A 19014-nucleotide genomic window follows, 5' to 3' on the forward strand; every position below is an offset into this window, starting at 1 on the left:
TGCGGGTTTTGCGTTGGTTTGGCGATTGTCGATTGACGAGTGAGTGATTGATTGATTAGAGGATGAATCAGGGAATAGTGGAGTGGGAGAGTGAAAGAGATGTCAATGTCAAAGCAAGCAACAAGGCCTGGAAGGGGTGTTGACAAGAGACGAGGCGAGACGAGACGAGACAATGAATGGAGCAATCTTCTTGACTACAGCACGGGAACTGTAGCATTCAAGGCACTCTGCGGGAAGGGGGGTCTCATTTTGGGTGTGCAGGTGGATGCCCGCAGGGTCAAGGTGCAAGGTCCATGGTCCAAGGGGGGTCGACGGTCTTCTGAAGCGACAAGGATCTACTGGATCTGCTTGCACCACTCCTTCAACGATACATACAAGAATACGGGGTTGGCCCTTTTGACGCCCTGCACCCAGCATCACAAAGTACACTCTGCAGCAAGCCAAGGGACAGCCGTGGTTGCTGGGTGGAGCCCCGTCCAGGAATGGATGGTGCCAAATTACGCATTTGACCACACTGGCGTCAACTAAATGTTCCAAGGTATATTCTTCATTTCCCCTGAGCGCCTCAGCTATCAGCGTAACACCTTATTTCCAATCCCACACCCTATTGTCCTCACAATGCAGCAGCCCGCTGCTAATGTGCAATCTTTTATTTCTCCCGCAGTACCTCGTAACAAGCCCACTACACGTGAGAGTCGTATCGACCCCGGCTATAGTAGATGCAAAAGGCTTGGCCTCCAGATGTCCATGCGCGGACCTGACTTGGCTGCTCTTGTTTAGGCCGGACAGCCGTCGTTAAGAAATGCACAATTTTCTCTCTCTCGCATAACAGACCGTCTTTCTCAGGTCGGAGTCACGCGTTGATTGTCATCCGCTACTACCGGTATCACCAATTGCCGGCGTTTTTTTCCAAAAGAAGAGACACAAAATCCACCATGTGCAGCCCAGCCAGCCAGGTTTCCAGCTGACAAGCCAAAAATCGCCTTACCCGCCACCACTTGGGCACTCGTGAACAAGGAAATGCACAAATCTGGCCAACTTTGATGACGCACTATTTCATGCGGGCTTCCCTTAGACCTAGTTGTCTTTGCAGAATCACGAATCAAGCCGTCGGCGATCTTATCCACTGTCATAATTTCGCGATTGTCATCCCAAAGCAAAATACCGCGCACGAGCAAGCAGCATGGCGACCACGAAATGGACGGCATGCGGCTGCTTGGCTGAATGACATCGGTCTGCCAAGGACCTGCCAGGCTCTGCGGCACACATTTCTAGCTCTGCGACACGGCGTGTTTTGGCCCGGACCAGCAGATCATTGATCTACCAACCTCAACCACTCAATCTTTGAGCTTGTGTCGTTGGACACAATTCAGGCTTGCACAGCCACCATCAGAACTGCCAGAACTGTAATCCATCCGGCCAATCCGGCCCATCTTTCATGAAATTCGCTGATTAGGCGAGAGACTCGTCGCAACGTCAAACACCACCGGCTCCAGGTGTTATTATTATCATCTTCTAGATATAGATGTTCGTACACTAGACTAACTGCGACACCTACTTTTCGTCCCCCCCCAATCACTGGCAAACAATACCAATGATAAGGACGATCCAGTTTGTGTCACCCGGGAATCCGAATATGACACGAAAACAACCCGAAAAACATACTTCAATTACGGAATTCGCGGTCGCCAATATATTCCTCAAGCACTTGGCACTAACAGGCTTTATTGGCACCGGCTAGGCGGTTCGTAACGTTGAATTGGCTTCTGGGACGTCTTCTTATTAGGCTCTTACGACCTAGAAAGACACAGCCTCTCTGCCGCCCACCGTATTGTAATTGCGAACTCGTCACCGAGCGGTTCCTTCGACCCACTGAACGAGACCCAGTGTTCTTGGGACTTCGTATGTTTCTTGTCTCTGGTTTCCGATGTTCACGAAACATCAAAAACTTAAAATTGCTGTCTTGACTAGTATCACGGCAGCCTGGCCAGTTACTTTATCGTCGTTCAAACAATTCATCTCAAACAACGCACTCCGCATTCACTGCCCCGCGCTGATCTGATCGAGAATCCCCTCTGACTGTGTCCTGAAGCGATGACCATCTTGAGCCGTCAGCTTGTTAAACCGTTGATGATGTGATAGCCACTGATTCGGGATGTTTCGCGTTTCCACTACTACCCTTGCAACACTGTCTTCACTGATTATCTGATTTCGTGTTACGCAGGCTTGGCTTACTCATCCAGACGCGCACTTCTCAGCCTCATAACGGTGGCACGGTATTCGTAACTGGCTGGCGATGGTTGAGATTACTCGCGCGTCTCGTAGGTCGTGTTATCGCAGTGGGACATGAGAGATTCGTTGGTCTTCTTTCGTCGAGTGGATCACTGTCGCGTTGTGCCGCTACCCCTGTATCCTGTTCAACATATCGATCTGCTTCCTAAATCCTCCCGCTCACGAACTGTGCCGTGGCATGGTTTGGAGTTATTTGCCGCAGAGCTCTTATGCAGGTACCTGGTCCCAATCGGTGCCGGTGATCGTAACTTCCGATATCCGTGATTTACTATCTAACTGTGTAGTGTTCTCTATGGACCATTTGAATCTGTATGGGTTTGCTGGTATACAAACAATGAAAGAAAAAGATGAATTTGACAACGTCGAATTCGTGGTGATCAACCCTTTGAATTTGTGGCAGTACATCCCCGTACGCGAATTTGTGCGTGGATGTTTGGGTCGCTGATCTTCTAAAAGTTCAAGTTGCCTGGTCATGTATTTGGGGGTGGAGGCGCCTTGAGCCATCCCAGAATCCATGACAACTTTCGACGTGTAGAAAGGATGGTTAGAATATTTAACTGAGCACTGCACACTGTCGCTCTGTTCCGCGTCTGGTAACAAATAACCCTCGCGGCTGAGAAGCGAATAACTACTTCAAGCCTCCGGTCTTTTCCAAAAATAAAATAAAAAATTTGGACAATGACGCACTAACTGCGGCCGAAGCCTTCAATCTTTACTATTAGCATATCGCATTGCCCCTCATCAAGAAACACCTGACTTGATTCCTGCTCCTGCTCCTGCTCCTGCTCCGGTTCAGAAGGACGCCCAAACGTTGAAGGCTCCGATTACATTGAAAACAATAACCTGTCAGTAGTAAGAGAGGGAAATTCAGGGCCGCATCAACGATAAGCTCAAAATCGATGGCAAATCGCCTCGACCATTACAGAGGAAAGCTGAGCAGATAGAGCTAGTTCTCATTGCAGTTATGGGCATTGCGGCCATTACAGTCTACCGTAAAACCTAGCTGCAACCAAACAAGACCCCCGTTGAGAGACTAGCTATTACTTCCGATTGTAGGCTACGTAGCAACAGTAATCTACGACATGTTGCACTTTGATGGAACACGGAGCTTTTCACCTGGCTGGAATACTGTTCCTCGTTAAGAGAAGGATGGAAGTTCCGAGAAGGCTTACAGTGAAGGTATGTGAGACCTTTGCTTCTGAAACATATGTAGAATACTTCTATCCTGGCATCTATTATCTCCCAATGTGATACGGTGGCCTCATAATTAGAACAACTGCCATTCACGGTCCCACGGCTTGTTCCCTTGACTGTAATCAATGCCGTGCTTATAACTTCCTGTGAGCTCTTCCTCGTCCACTCCGCAGTGTGTCTGGCCATCACGGCCCTCGAACCAGCCCAGGCCATACGTCTTGCCCAGCGACTGAAGCTTGCGCAACATCTCGGCGTTGCTATACTTGGCCGTTCCGACGAAATCGTACAGCATTTTACTCTGATGCATGAAGGCAAGGATGCTGGCAATAGTATTCGGCTGTCTGGGCAGGAATGGATGTCGGCGTCTCACGAAGACCAGCGTCGCTACCGTGAACATATACAGCAGGGTAAATGCGGTAAACGCAAGCGAGAGGACGAATGAACCCACTGTTTCCTGCCCGGAATTGAAGTCTTGGTTTGGATCATCCGGCAAGGGTCCACCAGATAGTGTGTTGTCTGTGTATTGGGCCGCGCGGCGGATCTGGTCTATGAAGTCCTTGCCCTCCACGGTGGCGAGTGAGGTTACATAGATGGTTAGAGTTTCGGAGAGTACGGTACCGAAGCCGACGAGGGCGACAAGCCAGTGTTTGTTGAGCAAGGCGCGTATCGCGACCCACGCGAACGGCATGGCCGTGTAGTCAAGTGTCAGTGTCTTGGCCGGAGCATGGCGCTTCGATAGGATATAATACGGTTCCATCATGCGGATGTCGGTGTCAAGACTGCCCCAGGCGAGCTTGATGCAGACGGCGAGTGCTGTCACTATCCAAGGTGCTTTGTCGGTCAACTCACTCACTGGCGTGAAGAGGAACAGGGGAACGAAGCCCAGGAAGAGCAAAATCCCGACTATGAAAGGTATGCCGCCCTTTGCTCGCAGTATTAGTGGATGTGGATTCTCTGGCAAATGTGTTTCCTTGTATCTGTCTCTTTCTTGCGTGGTCATTGGCGACGAGTCATCTCGTGCTAGTGAAGAGTTTCGCAAAACATAGCGGTAGTTCCGGAGTTTGTAATGAATATCCTTCGGCTTGGCAACATCCATATCTTTGAAATCCATCATGATATGGCTGACTACAGCCATTGACGCAAGTCCTGCGATACCCTTCACATCTGCTAGCAATCCTGACCGACGACTTTGTAGTTGATAGAAGAGGATCATCCCTAGCACGGCAATAATGACAAAGGTGGAAGTTAGAAGACGGGACAATGTCGGGTTGATTGTAATCGTCTTTTCGATGAGGACATTTTCTTGTCGTGTCTTCTTATCAGGGTTCATGATGATTGCTGCCGAACCCAGCGTAGGGACAAGTGAAACGGCGAGCAAACTCATTATTGATGATACGGCGACCGTATAGTGTTTTCTCTGAAAAGCACGGATAGGCCCCATCAGATTAAAGAGTGTTAAATAATCAACGTTGACCGATTCAGCGGCTAGGGCGCCTCCTTCTTTCGACACTTGATAAAAAGCTTCCAAACGCTTCACCTCGGAATCCGTTATCGACCACAAAACACCAAACGTGACCGTAACGATTGTCGGCAGGAATTTCAACACAAAATAGTCGATAGGTTTGATTTCGTCTGGTTTCTCGAACTTCATCAATGGTGATATTACAGACTGGCGGTACAACAGCTCCTGGGCAATGGCGAGGCCGAGTGATAGTAAAATGAGACTCATCAAGTATGGCCATCTCATCGCGAATGGTTTCCAGTTTGGTTGTGGATAGAACACCTCCTTTTTGGTGTCTGACCTAGGAAATGTCGAACGCCGCATCGAATGTGGATCCACGCCGACAGCAGTCGGTCCAGTCATGTTGCTGAGATCCTCTGATGGTTCTTCGATGATGACCTCGATGACTTCACCTGTCTTGTTGGCCGCGGTCTGTCCGAGGCCCCTAATTTCGTTCCTAACCGTGGGTTTCCTCCTTACTGACAAAGCTCTCGAGAATGAGAACGACCTTTTGACCGTAGGACTTGTAGCTAGAAGCTCACCACCTGTAATCCTAGTGTCGGGATTTATCCCGGATCCCAAACCACCTGTTAGTTGACCATTCGCCTCTTGTTCTTGTAGGTTCTTCAGGAACACATGATCCTGTGGACCCATAGGACCAGAAAAGGAAGTCATGTCGAAGATAGGTGTGCTAGGCTCGGTAGACTCCTCAACGGGTATAGTAGCATAAGTTTTTGCTGTGCCGAACGGCGCAGCCGACTTCAACAGAGACATATCGTAGCTCTCATCCTCTACCAGAGTGTCCTGAGATATGCCACGGCGGGGAGTCTTCCGGTCTAGAGAAGTTGTGACCGTAGAAACCGGTTCATATTGACCGCTCAACGGACGAAACGGCACCGACCAAGAAGGACCTCTACCAGTGTAGACATGTCCTGCATCATTAAAAACAGTTCCTGGTCGCGGTGATCCCCCGTGTGACTCCAGCGGTATAAGCGACTCACTGGCATGTCGAGATGACAGTGTTTCTGCTGTTTCGTACGGGCTATTAGACATAGTCGAACCACTATGTATCCAGTCTTGACTGGTTCCGTTCGCCTTCCATGGCGCCTCGCGTGAGCGTTCTTGTTGAGCCATGATTACCATCACCTTAGACTAACTAGAAAAGATAGACCTCATATCATCGCGCTCTAATGAAGGAAAAAGCGAAATGTGCCGCGAGACATTCTGTCTGGTTCTGAACAATAACCGCCAGTACGGGACGAGGGACAGGATCGATTGAAAGAAGAAAAGTAAAAGAAAAGTAAAATCACTATACGCCGGAACAGCTCAAAAACTAGGTCACGCTCAACGGAGTCGGCTACAACCAACCACGAGTTATTTTGAAATGCAGAGCTAAATACGCTCAAGGACTGTCGCTTTTGGTTCGTGACGCTGATGGAGGGACGGGAATGCGGCTGGACTCAGCTCAGCGGTCGCAAATTTCTATTGCCAAAGAAGTAACACATTCGATGGTGTTACGGGAATCAGTGTTATTGGAGGGGGTTTATTCTCAGGAATCCGAATACATCTATTCAAAGATAGTAACAACGTTGAGATAAGAGATCCCGATTCTCTCTGTTGGGGGAAGCGGCGCATTACTGGCAAGTGACGAGCTCTTGGGGTTCTTAATCACTTACTATCCTGAATCAGGGCAGCCAGCCTCAGCCCCAAGAACAACAAGGGGGTCTTCATCACACAGACAAGGTTGATCAAACCCTCCTACTGAGATGCGGGTTGACAGGGTTGGCATCCCTCCGAGATGGTCGAAAGACTGGGAGGCCTTTCGCTTGTTCTCTTAGCATTTTGGAGGACCAGAGCTCTAAAAGAAGCAGGAAAACAGTCTCGACGGGCGCCCTCAAATGGTTTTCCATTAAACCCTCTGCAGCTGTGGGGAGAGGGCGCTTAAGAGAACCAATTAGCGCAAGTCTTTTGCGCTGGAAACAGCGACACTTGTGCAGGCTGCACCTTGGAATTCTCTATTAATAGTTGAAGGGCCGTGGAGAGTGTTTCTCACATAGAGCTAAACATGCTTAGAACTCTTGGGCGCTTTCGATGTTTCGGCATCATAGATCATCGGTCGATTCATTGCTAGTAAAATGTCGTGTTGCAAGCGAACACAATATATCCAAAAAAAAAAAAAAAAAAAAAGAAAGTAGCCTTAGCTCAGGCCTTCAGATGGGTACTCAATCGCTAGATTATTTGTATGAGGTAGAGCAAACATTATCTGTGGCACAAAGCCTATCACTAAGACATGATACTACTCTATCTCATTGTGGCATTGGACACATGTTGAGTGGCCTGATCTCTGAATGAATTATAACGCTACTTAGTCGGAGCCAAGATTTGGGGCGTCCTCATCTGACACTTGTATTGTTTTTCCCGCTTAGACTAGTCTAGTCCCATTTTACACGTTCAAACCAAACGTTTAGGGCGAAATGAAGTAATATAGTAACCTAGTTCTTGACAACGAATCGCCCCGTTTCGATGATGTTGTGGTAGCAGACACAACGATTTTGACGCTACGCAAGCACTCTTTGTTCCGCACTTGCCCGCATTTGCCTCTTAAAATATATGGAACAACGATCAAGCAGCGCATGGAAGACTCAAAACGCAGGTAAGCACAAACTTTCCAGGCCACCGAGAGGTCACCATGGTCGGGCTTGGCTTACAGAACAGCATTTAATCATGTATCTGCTGGTTCACGTCCAAATATAAACAATAAGATAATACTCGTTCCCGATCATGAAGAAATGCTGACAGACTAAATTTGGCTTGCGGTTAGAAATGGCCAACAGGTCTTGCTTAATCACTCACATCGACCACCCGGACGACAACCCTTATCATAATTCAAAAACGTGGACAAAGAAACACTGGTGTGCAGGTGTTGCAAAATAAGCGTAGAGGGTAGTTCTGTATATCTTGGTGGCTGTAGTGGTCTAGGCCTGGTCTTGACTAGTGCTCATTGGAGGTCGAGGTCCGGAGCACATTCCGTTCATCTATAGGAACCGCACTTCGTACCGGCGGTCAACAACCAACGTTTCTACTTTCCATAAATCAAATGCTTCTCGTCCACACAAGCAGGTAGGGGCCACTCTGGTGTGAAGCCGAAACTCTAATTTCGTGTGTCGGTCTTACCCCTCTATTCAGCCGTTTTGTGCAGCTTGTAGGCCTGAATTCCTCTGATTACTTCAGAGAAGTACATAATTCCATGTCGATGGACATCAATAGGACGATGAATTCGAAACCAACCATAGTGTTGGTTCCTGGAGCATGGCTTCCTACGACGGCATATGAAGCTTACCTCTCAGCACTGGAACAAGAAGGATACCCCACACTCGCAATATCATATCCGTCCTTCGATCCCACAAATCCAGCCACAGCAGACGTTGCTCAAGACTCACGGTCGATACATGGCATACTTGCGCATCTGATCAACAATGAAGAAAAACACGTCGTCCTCGTTATGCACAGCTATGGCGGCATGCCCGGTTCCAGTGCTGCCAAAGGGCTTAGCGTATCCTCGAGACGCGAGGCCGGTCTCCGGGGTGGGATAATCGGACTCATCTACATCGCCGCGTTTGTCGTGTCTGAAGGCGGAACCTGCATAGGCATGACCAGCGGCAAGTTGGCCTCCTGGATTTTGAACGATACGCCAAGGTTTGGACTCAACATACCGTCCGATCCTGTGAGAATGTTCAAGCACGGCTTTGGTTCCAGGGAGGCAATCGCTCTTGGGGCTTCCTGTAAGCCTCACGCCACATTAGCCTTCACGAGCGCACAACCCCCTTCTGCGATTGGGGGCGACGATGACAGCAATGCATGGAAAGACAGGTTAGTATACATAGTTACCAGAAGGGACGATGAGGTTTCAGCCATATCTCAGTTTGCTACAATTGAGAGTCTGAAGCGTGGTTGTTTGATCAAGGAAATGGCAGAAGCGGGTCATATGTCACCTTTTGGCGGACAATTTTTGGAGCAGAGTATGAAGTTATTTCGAGAGTCTGTGAAAGCATTTAGAGAGGACTAAATGCTTCTCGTTTTCTGCATTTTGCCTCTGGAACATCCCATCGGATTAAGTTGAACCCGAATTGGACGGAATATCGTGCTAGATCAAGCTTGACACATGTTTAAGGCTTAAGTGCCTTGCTGCAACATGAGCAATGGAGTGTGTTATCAGTGACATGAAGAGGCAACCCAGTCTTGGGCTGTTAGCCGGCTTACGAGATACCACGCAGGCTTGGTATCAGCGATCAGCCTGAAGTATCCATTCAAACCATAGCCGTTGGGATCATTGTTGAAGGCGAAAGGGATCGCGCTAAAACGTCTGGGAGATGACATAATTCAAGGAATATATCTGACGCCATTTGGCATAGCTGTCGCTTCAAATCAAGTCGCCTCCCGTTTGGGGAGGCTTTGTTTGGCGTTTTTAGAAATCGTAACAATCTCGACGAAGATCCTGATAGAGGACTCTGATAGCAAGTAAAGAGCTCGATATGTCAATTCATGCCATGCACTTCGACGTCAAATTGTAACGGACTCAGTCAGATGACATCCCCTGAGAACAATAGTGGACTGTTGCCCAGTTTAAGAGAGAATGGGCAATTTAGAAATCAGTCAAATTGACTCATAATTCTTCTCAACAGAGTAACAGTAGGTGCCGGTATGATGATGCAATCAGGCTTTAATTAAAATCCAACGGCTCTTGTAGCGCATGGAATACCAAACCCAAGAGACACCTCGGTTAATAGCTATAGTCGAACACTAAGCGCTGTCAAACTGAGACTCGCAGTTGTCACGGGTCGAACAAAGTTCGGGGCGGTATGGTCGTGATTTGATTCAGCCACCAACCTATGAGACAAAGGGTTCGAGAGTTTTAGCCACAAAGGGGGACATCGATGGGCTGCCTCATCGCATTGTCATCATAGAGGAAGACATCTCTATTTCCAGTGGGTCGACGTCTAATAATGGTTTGAATTCTTTGAATTGTTTCTAAATATATACATTAGAATTGAAGATCTATCAATCTCGTGACTCAGCAACGAGATCAAGCTTCTCGGGGCACCGAGGCAATTTTTTTTCTCTCCCAAACCCGATGTTTCTCTAGCCGGTGATCAGGGCTCTCTGCCTTGTAGATGCGCCTATCAGCTTATTCCAGAACTCCGTTGATTTTTATACTTGAGCTTGGCCGAAGTACATGCGAAGGAAGTAAACCAGTAAAACAGAATCGTAATCGTAAGCATGAGTTTGGTGGCAAGCCTCACCAGTAGCAAATGCGAAGCTTCTGATGGCATTGTTGGCAGAAGATGCGACTCTGTTACCACTTGCCCGAATTCCATGACCACTCTACTTCTACTCTACCTGCTCCAGTTCCACCGACGAGGTCGTCAAAAATAATTTCAGAGACATCAATGCCCTCAGCAGGGCAACCGGGACATCTGTCGCGGACAACACCAGTGGTGGTCTTGCCGTTGTACTTGATAGTAATCTCTTGATCGCAGAAGGGATGAGCTGGCTGATCAATACCGTAATTAGAAGCAGTGCTAACAGAGTCCCAAAGCGTGCTGCTGATGGCAACGACAGGCTTGCTCAGATCGAGGCCAGAGTCATCGTAACCACAAGAACCGAGACCGATCTGGTAATATGTCATGTCACTGTTGTACGTGGTGCCACTGCCTCCGGAGCTGGCAGCTGCGGTGGTGGAAGAGGCAGGGGCGACATATGTAGAGGACGGCACAACAACAGGAGCTTGAGTAGTAGTGGTAGGAGTAGCAGTGGTTGGAACGGCTACCGGGGTAGTGCTTGTGGTGGTGGGAACAGCAACAGGAGTCGAGCTGGTGCTGGTGCTTATGCTGGTTGTTGTGGGCTCAACAGGAGCGACGGTCTTCTCAGTCGAGGGTTTGGCAACCAGTGTAGTCGATGGTGCAGCAACCGACGAGGAAGTGCTGACGCTGGCGGCCTGGAAAAACTGTCCAGGAGAGCCGGAAGAGGTTGCGACAACCTCCTGGGTTGTAGATGGGTAGAAGGTTTCAGTAGTGGCCTCGTCAACCATGACGGTGATAGTGAGCTCCTCAGTAACCCATTCTACCACGAGATCGCGCTTCTCGTGCTGGTGGCGGCGGTGATGGTTGTGGGGTTGAGCAATGGCGGCTGAGGCCAAAGCAGCAGCAGCAATAATTGCGGACTTCATTTTGGCAAATTGGGGTATCTAGTGGTTCAAAGGCAAGATGTATGCTTCAAGGACCAGCCGGCGTTGTTATACAGAGTGATCGTCTGTGGGTTGTATTGTATGTGCGTTTGTTGTTTTTATCGTACGGTGGTAGAGGCTAATGGTATCCCTGATTCCTCCTTGGGAATGAGTGTGATGAGCTGTTTGAAAAATGAATGTATTCAGTGAGCACTGCTCTGGAAATGAACGTCTTTCTCGTGATAATCACAAATGAGCCGGCATAGGATCAAAAGGGAAAGAATGGGAACCGGGGCTCTTTATTGCCTTTGAGGAGAAGTGCACAAGACAAGGTACCAAGAAAGCAAGTCTACCCTTGGATTAGGAAACAAAAACAGCGCTGGGTTCATCTAACCCCAGCGGGGCCAGAATCAGGCCCGAGCAAGATGCAAATAAACCAATCACGAGATTAACCCCAGTTGAAACAGAGCACGCAACTGGGGACTGCGCCCACTACGAACTGGAACCATGCAGCAAGGTCCAAGTCACCTCCAAGGAATGGCACATCGCAACTTCATCTCCAAGGTACAACCGGGGGGACAATCCGACTTCCAAGGAGGGTACCTTACAGGCTGCAAGGCACCGCCCATCCACAATTGGACGAGCCAATAAAGGACCAAGATCCCTGGTAGTAAGCTTAATGCAGGGGCATAAGTGCCTGGCGATCCCTCTAAAGGCCCTTCTAGTTGTCCACGGTGTTCCGGGCATGCTCCCTAGTTTGCATTAGCATCTCATGTCCGTTCGTCGTGGCTTGTCTTGAGTCGTGAATGGCGCTGCCTGGGCTAAGAAAACTCTTTGCTGCGCGGCAACTTTTTTTTTTCTGGGAAAAGGCTTAGGACCGTAAAAACGGAACCCTGCGGAGGGAGCCAGCCAACGTCCATAGTACGTTCCATCAGAGTGGTGCCACAGCTGGACCAGCCTGAAAGTGTTGTAATAATGTCAAACGATCGGCCAGTCACAGTTTGTCGTACATGTGCCAATGCCAAGCGCTTGGAACCCAGAACCTTGATCTGGATCGAAGAGAAATACCGGTAAGGAGGAAATCAAGCAGGTCGCCGCCATTTGGCGACACTCAGCAGCTCCACGTGGACTGCCTGCGACTCCACCCGCTCATCCCGTTTCGATATGGCACAAAGAACACATCTAGGACGATACCTACCTCTTTTATCATACATATCCAAAAAGGTCTTCAACATCTCGTTTTCTAGATCTCCTCGATATAGTCAATGTAGGAAAACATTTAGGAACGAATACGGATGTCTTGGGTTTCGCTGCTTTTATGTGCGCCTCAACGGATCGTGTCGAGGCGGCTGAGATCGTATTGTGCGATTCTAACTTTGTAGGTGGCATGCCTGGATAAGCCTATGTATTCCGCACGGATACTGCGGGATAAATGGCGGGCCCAAAGAGAAGGTATGGCAAAAGAGAGTCCCGACAACGAAAAGTGCCTCAAACTACGTATGACAAAACAATACAGAGGAGTCCTCCCAGTACGCAATTTATTTTTATTTCTACGTGCGATGCTCCCGAGAAAGAAACGTGTTGGTATGGAATATTGGTCTTACCGAATATCTATTCTTATCCTAGCTCATCCACGCTTCGATGCTTTACTTGTAATAGTGTACAGAAATAAACCTTCCCGACTGAATACCGGACGGTCCACGTCGTGTACTTCAGCAACATTGAAAGCTTTTTGTGCTTTCTTCACAAATTGCATGTCTGCCCGACGTCTTTTTTTGAAGCAGAAGTATATGGTCGCAGAAGGACACAGCGTGAGTAGATCGGTCAATGTTTGAAGGAGGAGAGGAAAGGCCGGCTCAAAGTAAACGCAATCGGCTGCAAGAATGACATCTGGTTGGAAGTCCACAATGTCTTGGGTAAGCGCTTCGCCCCTACAAGATCCCGCCATTGTTAGAGCTTGTGCTGCATCACCGGGCGTTTGACCAGAGATGTCACACATTGTGGCTGGAATAAGGGATTTAGAGAGACAAGTTGAAGCCACTAACCAATTCAGAATTGCAGCTGTGACCATACCCTGCATTTCATTGAGCGCGATGTTATGGCCCATCAACGAGAACATCTCGAGCTGATCGGTGATAATGAGGGGTTGCTGGATCTCACAGCCTCGAGCAACTGCGAGGCCCACTAATCCGCCGCCCGCACCGAGTTCTAGACTGTGAAGGCAAGCGGGCATCAGTAAAAATATCTCTCTCATGTTACCCACCACGCAGAAGTGACAACACATCACGCTGTCACAGAACCCACATTCTCGACTGGCACAAATCGTTTTGATGATAGCGAAGCATGTGCTTTGCTAGTACCATGCCTGCTGGCCATGTTTGCCCACCGCACCCAGAGGCGAGGTCCTCATGAAGCCGTAATGGTTGAGCGAGGAGTCCGCCAAAGTCGAAACCGGCAGTGGCTGCTGCTTTGTATTCCGGCAGAGGCGCCAAGTCCGTCCCAACTGCTAAGGGGTCGAACTCAGGAGACGGTGAGCGTTTCTCGATCATTGTTTGGGAGTTGTTCTTTTTCGTGCAGAGAAGTTTTGTGGAATGGAAAATGTTGTAGACCCTCACTGTCAAATAGTGTCCGGTCCTCGTCAATTGTCACTTATCGCATCAGTATCCCTTTCTGGCAGGGGACTAGTGCCCCAAGCGCCAGCCTATCGGTTTATAGATGCCATTCGGAGCTTCCCTCTTCTTTCTACGTCACTTTGCTTATATATATTGGACTGACATGCCAAATCACCACCTAGACAAACTTGCACAATCATGTGTTCAATACTAGAAAACGCTCGTGATCATCCCTTGTCCGAAACTGCTCATGGAATTTGATCATTCCCACCAGCCTTGTTCTTCGAGCAATGCCAGGGCAACGCGTGGCAAGACATTGAAATTCCATAGGGACCCAGTGAAGCACGACGCAACCGTTATAGTTGACCTGTCTGTGTGGTCAGCCACTTTACACGCTCGTGAGTTCTGCAGTAGCTATTCCTGTAGTGAAGAGACACGGCTCGTAAGTTTTGGTAAGGTTAAACTCTAGTCCACACAACTCGCCATTTCCATGCATGTACTCAACCACCGTCGTTTTTGTTTTCTTCTCTTGTTTCATCATATAGTGATATGATCAGATCTTCAGTCACTCATTAGGCCTCTTCGCGCTTTCCGCGCTTTCCTCTCTCTTATGCTATGTTATCGACTTCATCATGTTGAAGAGGTGGGCACCTAGCCCTATTATGATATTGTTATGCGCGAAACCTGCGATCACCGCGCCTGTCAGCTACTTCCCGATCAATTCACAATTACCCCCTGTTGCCCGTATATCAGAGCCGTTCTCGTTCGTCTTCTCGCCTCTAACATTTTCTTCGCCACATACAATATCCTACTTTTTGGTCGATTCTCCTGAATGGTTATCACTTGACAGCAACAACAGGCGGCTCTATGGAACACCTTCCGGCCAGGATATCGCGTCTGGAGTTGTTGTTGGTATACCGATAGCAATTACGGCAGAAGATAAGGATGGTTCTATTACGGTGAACTCCACCTTGGTTGTGTCGCGAAACCCTGCGCCCGGAATCAAGATACCTCTTTCAGATCAGATATGGACATTTGGATCATATTCAGCACCATCGTCTATCATACTGGAACCTTCAAAGGACTTCTACTTTTCATTTGATGAGAATACGTTCAGTGAAGATGGACTGAATTACTACGCGGTATCCGAAAATAATGCCCCCCTTCCCTCCTGGATAAGCTTCGAGGCGGACGGGATATTATTCTCCGGCAGAACACCAACTTTTGAATCATTGCTCCAACCGCCTCACAGTTTTGATATTCAGCTTGTGGCTTCGGATGTTACGGGCTTTTCATCCATTTCTGTGCCATTCTCTATAATTGTCGGTAACCACGAGCTGACAGCTGATCCTGTCCAAGTCGTGCTCAATGCGATTCAAGGAACACTCTTTGAGTACAGCGGCCTATCAAGTATCCTCAAGATTGATGATGCCCCGCTTAAGCGTACCGATGTGAATTCGATCACAACAGATAAGTTACCGGACTGGTTACAGTTTGATACAGCAACGTGGGAGTTCAGCGGAACGCCAGGCCTAACAGCGAAGTCCATCAATATTACTGTATCTATCACAGATGTTCATTTTGACAACTTGAACGTCACATTGTATATTGGGCTCGAGACCGACATCTTTCGCTCAGAACTTCCTACTCTCAATGTATCGTCCGGCGCCAATATATTATTCGATGTAAAGCCGTACCTTCAGGACCCATCGGATGTTCAGTTGCAGATCGAGAATCAGTCACAGGCACCGTGGATACAAATTGACTCCTCAACACTGGAGTTGTTAGGCATTGTTCCGATATCAATAAATGATTTCAGGATTGGCATTCATATAACAGCGAAATCAAAAAATAGCCAAAAGACAGACTCAGGCACCTTGATAATTCAAGTTGCTGCAGCCAACTTGATTCCGTCTCTTTCGCGGTCTAGTTCAACACTCCCGTCAACTTCGGCATTAACTCCAATAGGTACTAACCCGCCTGCCGCCAATTCTAACATATCAAACTCTTCGAAGAGAACAGTCCTTCTTGCTGTACTCATACCGCTGATATTACTTTGCGTTGTAGTCATCCTTCTTGGGCTTTGCTGTTTAAGGAAACGGCAGCAACAGCGCGAAGAAGAACATATTCCAGAAGTGTCCGCACCAATACCAGGAAGTTTCATCAAACATGACACAAGTAGTCTCGAGGGAGGTGTTCATGACATGCTTGATATTGGGTACGCTAGTACGAGAACAAGGACAAATAGTGGTAGTTTTGTCCCAGGGGCACCATCCAGACTCCGGAATTCATTTTCAACCGCCAGTCTCCGAAATAACAACGTGCCATATGCCATGAATTCTGACGCCTCCGGTTTCAGAAGGTCACTGAGCGACTCTGAAGTGCGAGAGACTCGAGAGTCATGGCTCGCGAGTCGAAGCTTACCGCGACAAATCCATGCAGGTCAACGTACTCCGCAGAGAACTCCTCCCAGTCGAGGCTCTTCGGAAATGGAAAGGGTGGATGGAACGAGCCTCTTATCAAACGTAACCACCAGCACTGATGAGCACCACATCCACGGTGCCATCCCTGCATTGGTGATAAGCGCAGCCGGACCGCAATCCTTCAGGCACTCTCTAATTACCCCATCGGTACCTGGGCTGAGTTTGCCAGTGCCCCACGAGCCATTTAGCATACAGACAACGCCTGAGTTTGCTTACATAGCTGTTGGCACAGACTCGGCTGACGATGCCAACATCAACACAAGATCGCCAGCGAGCTCGGATGACTCAACTTCTGCCGGCGCCGCAGGTCTTGGCATACAACGGCCACAAACGTCGAGATCGCGCACTACTAGTACGAGAGTTTCGAACGCGTGGAAACGAGCAAGTCCTACTGGCCTGCTGGAGGAGTATAAACGTAAAAGCAACATGAGTTCCTCGACTTCTCAGACTACACGGACCAGCATCTTGAGTAGCAGGGCTGGTAATGACCTGACAATAGGTAGAAGGTCATCTCGCCCCACTGTCATTCATATTCCCAGCCATACAGGCGAGATGCGGCAGATCAGTCGTCGGACAGACGATTCCAGTACCTTGTTCGGTGGTGGGTCTCTTGTGAACTCGCCAAAGCATTTTGGTCTACCAGTTAATCTGTCGGTCAAATTGTCCATGGAGCCGCTCTTTGGACCCCCACGCTCTTTCCCGCTCGCCACAAAGGATGACCGCGATAGCGATTCGTCGTGGAAAAGGATTACACGAGACTCGCTGGGTATTGAATACAAGGACATGATAAGATCTGGCCGCGACTCTTTGAAGTCAATGATCACAGCTCGAAAATCAGCGAGTCCCATCCTGACACATTGTTCAGACAAGGAGAATAAAAATGCATTGAACTGGAATGAGGGAAGCTCCCATAATCTCATGTTGCCCGAGCTCTGGCCCAAACCGCAAAACACAGGTAGCCAAATTGGTCCTGTAACCTCTCGCGCAGCAACTCGGTTTCCCGTCAACGCTTCTCCACCGACACCAGTCACACCAGGCAAAAACCAAAGGAGGAACAAGCCAACCGATAAACGCCAGTCCAGGGCTCTCAATGGCCCACCCGATAGGGACGGCACTGTGCCTTCCTTGAGCATACCGCGAAGAGGAGAAACCTCGCATGACGGGCGGTCGCGGACACGGGAGCAGCAGGCTCTGAACGACTTCAAGAACAAGATGTCGAAGCCAGACCCAACGTGGGCGCACACAACTAATAGACCATTGCCAAAGATACCAGTACAGAATCCTGCGCGAGCCCCGTTAGCGGATTTGCCAAATAAGTCCAGCGGCAGTGCACCAGGGGGAAGTTGGAGTAATGTGACACGGCATAAAACTAACACAAGCGTCACGAGCATCAGGGTCAACAAAAGTGAGTACGCTGAGATGGATGATGGCTGGGAAGATCTGAGACCGGAGAGTACGCCGGGAGCAGAGTTCTGTGGGAGCTCCTCGGGAAGCCTGCCAGCCTTTATCTAGACAGATAGGAGTTCAAATTGTAAAAAGGGCTTGCGATATGGGCGGATGGCGCATAAACTAAAAGTTTTATATTTAATTGTTGTTTGGTGGGACTGAAGATGCTGTCAGGTTTGGTAGATTTATGAGCTATTTTAATGGCTGTTGGAGAAACAGTATAAATGACATATTGGTTTAATCGATCCACTTATGATACTGACAATATCTACAAAATATCCTTACGAGTCAACAGCAGCCACATGTGGCCTGGATTTGACTGAGGTACATGATCAGAGTTACGAATGGTACTGCACTCCTTTGTTCTTTTATATTGAGGTTGGTGTTTGCGTAGCCCCAAATTGTCGGCTCCCAAAAACAATATGGTTCGGAATCGGTGAATCATAGATTTTCTCATGTAACGATTCCGTTGAAATCCTTCCTGTAGCAAGTGGATATCGAAATGTGGCAAAAGAAACGTTGGTCTGCTGTTATTTGTTTTCGGAGGGCTTACCTTGCTCGCTTGTACGGATGTACGAATGGAAAATCGTACTTGCGGTGGTTCGACTCCCAAAGTTTCTCAGGTTAGAGTGCTCCTTGATAGGGGTCGTCCGGCTTTCAGAGTCAGTGTGACTTTGCTAGGAAGTACAACATTATCAATCGAGATACATCTGGAACTTTCGTCGTGGTAAACAGAAACAAACGGGTGGCCAGCCACTGCCCATGTGATGCAGCTCTTTGCAGCGACTTACTTCTTATGGGTCAGATCTCCCAGCCTGGCCGGCTGGACCGTTCGAAAGCTGATCCATTCTGAAGAAATTTCTGGCGCCAATGGTGAGGCAAAGCACATCAGAAGGGCACGCCTCGACGAAAGGTATCAGAGGAAATGCAGAGAACAAGGAAATTCAGCCTGATGTATTGTTTTATAGAGATGAATAAAGCAGCCTTTGTTCTGACTCGAGAGGTGCCCTAGACGGGAGTCGCAAACGTGGACCAGCTCACGGACCAGGCGATGCCGCCTTCTCTCTTCCCCAAACCACGATTTCCCCAGGTTTTAGCAAACTATTCCGTGACGTGTGTGCAAGAAACCATGTAGATCATAAAGCTTGACGAAGCTTTTTGTTTCCAAACTGGGCAGGATTCTTGTCTCTACATTTCCCGTCATAATTCGTCATGCTCTAGGTTGCGCTGCAGGCTGTATACATACTGTAAGAGGTAGTTTGC

General features: G+C 48.6%; 5 protein-coding genes across 5 annotated transcripts; 2 read left to right on the plus strand and 3 right to left on the minus strand.

Annotated features, from left to right (window-relative positions):
- Window positions 1-3484: 3484 nt before the first annotated feature.
- BKA67DRAFT_636118 (uncharacterized protein) lies at window positions 3485-6828 on the minus strand (the record flags this gene model as incomplete). Its single annotated transcript, XM_046105670.1, has 2 exons — window positions 3485-5823; window positions 6750-6828. 2 exons carry the CDS (start codon window positions 6826-6828, stop codon window positions 3560-3562), a joined length of 2343 nt encoding a protein of 780 aa, XP_045959837.1. The 3' UTR covers window positions 3485-3559.
- A 1205-nt stretch (window positions 6829-8033) lies between these two features.
- Window positions 8034-9545, plus strand: BKA67DRAFT_561114 (Alpha/beta hydrolase fold-1). The gene has a single exon (XM_046102506.1). The coding sequence runs from the start codon at window positions 8235-8237 to the stop codon at window positions 9051-9053; it is 819 nt and encodes a 272-aa protein (XP_045959838.1). The 5' UTR covers window positions 8034-8234; the 3' UTR covers window positions 9054-9545.
- Window positions 9546-9981: 436 nt separating this feature from the next.
- BKA67DRAFT_242415 (uncharacterized protein) lies at window positions 9982-11630 on the minus strand. The gene has a single exon (XM_046095691.1). The coding sequence runs from the start codon at window positions 11211-11213 to the stop codon at window positions 10341-10343; it is 873 nt and encodes a 290-aa protein (XP_045959839.1). The 5' UTR covers window positions 11214-11630; the 3' UTR covers window positions 9982-10340.
- Window positions 11631-12670: 1040 nt separating this feature from the next.
- On the minus strand, window positions 12671-13835 carry BKA67DRAFT_242125 (putative methyltransferase-domain-containing protein). Its single transcript, XM_046095689.1, has 3 exons — window positions 13515-13835; window positions 13256-13423; window positions 12671-13141 (listed from the first exon to the last, which is right to left on the minus strand). Exons 1-3 carry the CDS (start codon window positions 13757-13759, stop codon window positions 12838-12840), a joined length of 717 nt encoding a protein of 238 aa, XP_045959840.1. The 5' UTR covers window positions 13760-13835; the 3' UTR covers window positions 12671-12837.
- Window positions 13836-14454: 619 nt separating this feature from the next.
- Window positions 14455-17817, plus strand: BKA67DRAFT_534493 (uncharacterized protein; the record flags this gene model as incomplete). Its single annotated transcript, XM_046099867.1, has 1 exon — window positions 14455-17817. One exon carries the CDS (start codon window positions 14455-14457, stop codon window positions 17815-17817), a length of 3363 nt encoding a protein of 1120 aa, XP_045959841.1.
- Window positions 17818-19014: the final 1197 nt, after the last annotated feature.

This window comes from Truncatella angustata (genome assembly GCF_020726525.1).
Source record: "Truncatella angustata strain MPI-SDFR-AT-0073 chromosome Unknown BKA67scaffold_3, whole genome shotgun sequence".
NCBI lineage: Eukaryota > Fungi > Ascomycota > Sordariomycetes > Amphisphaeriales > Sporocadaceae > Truncatella > Truncatella angustata.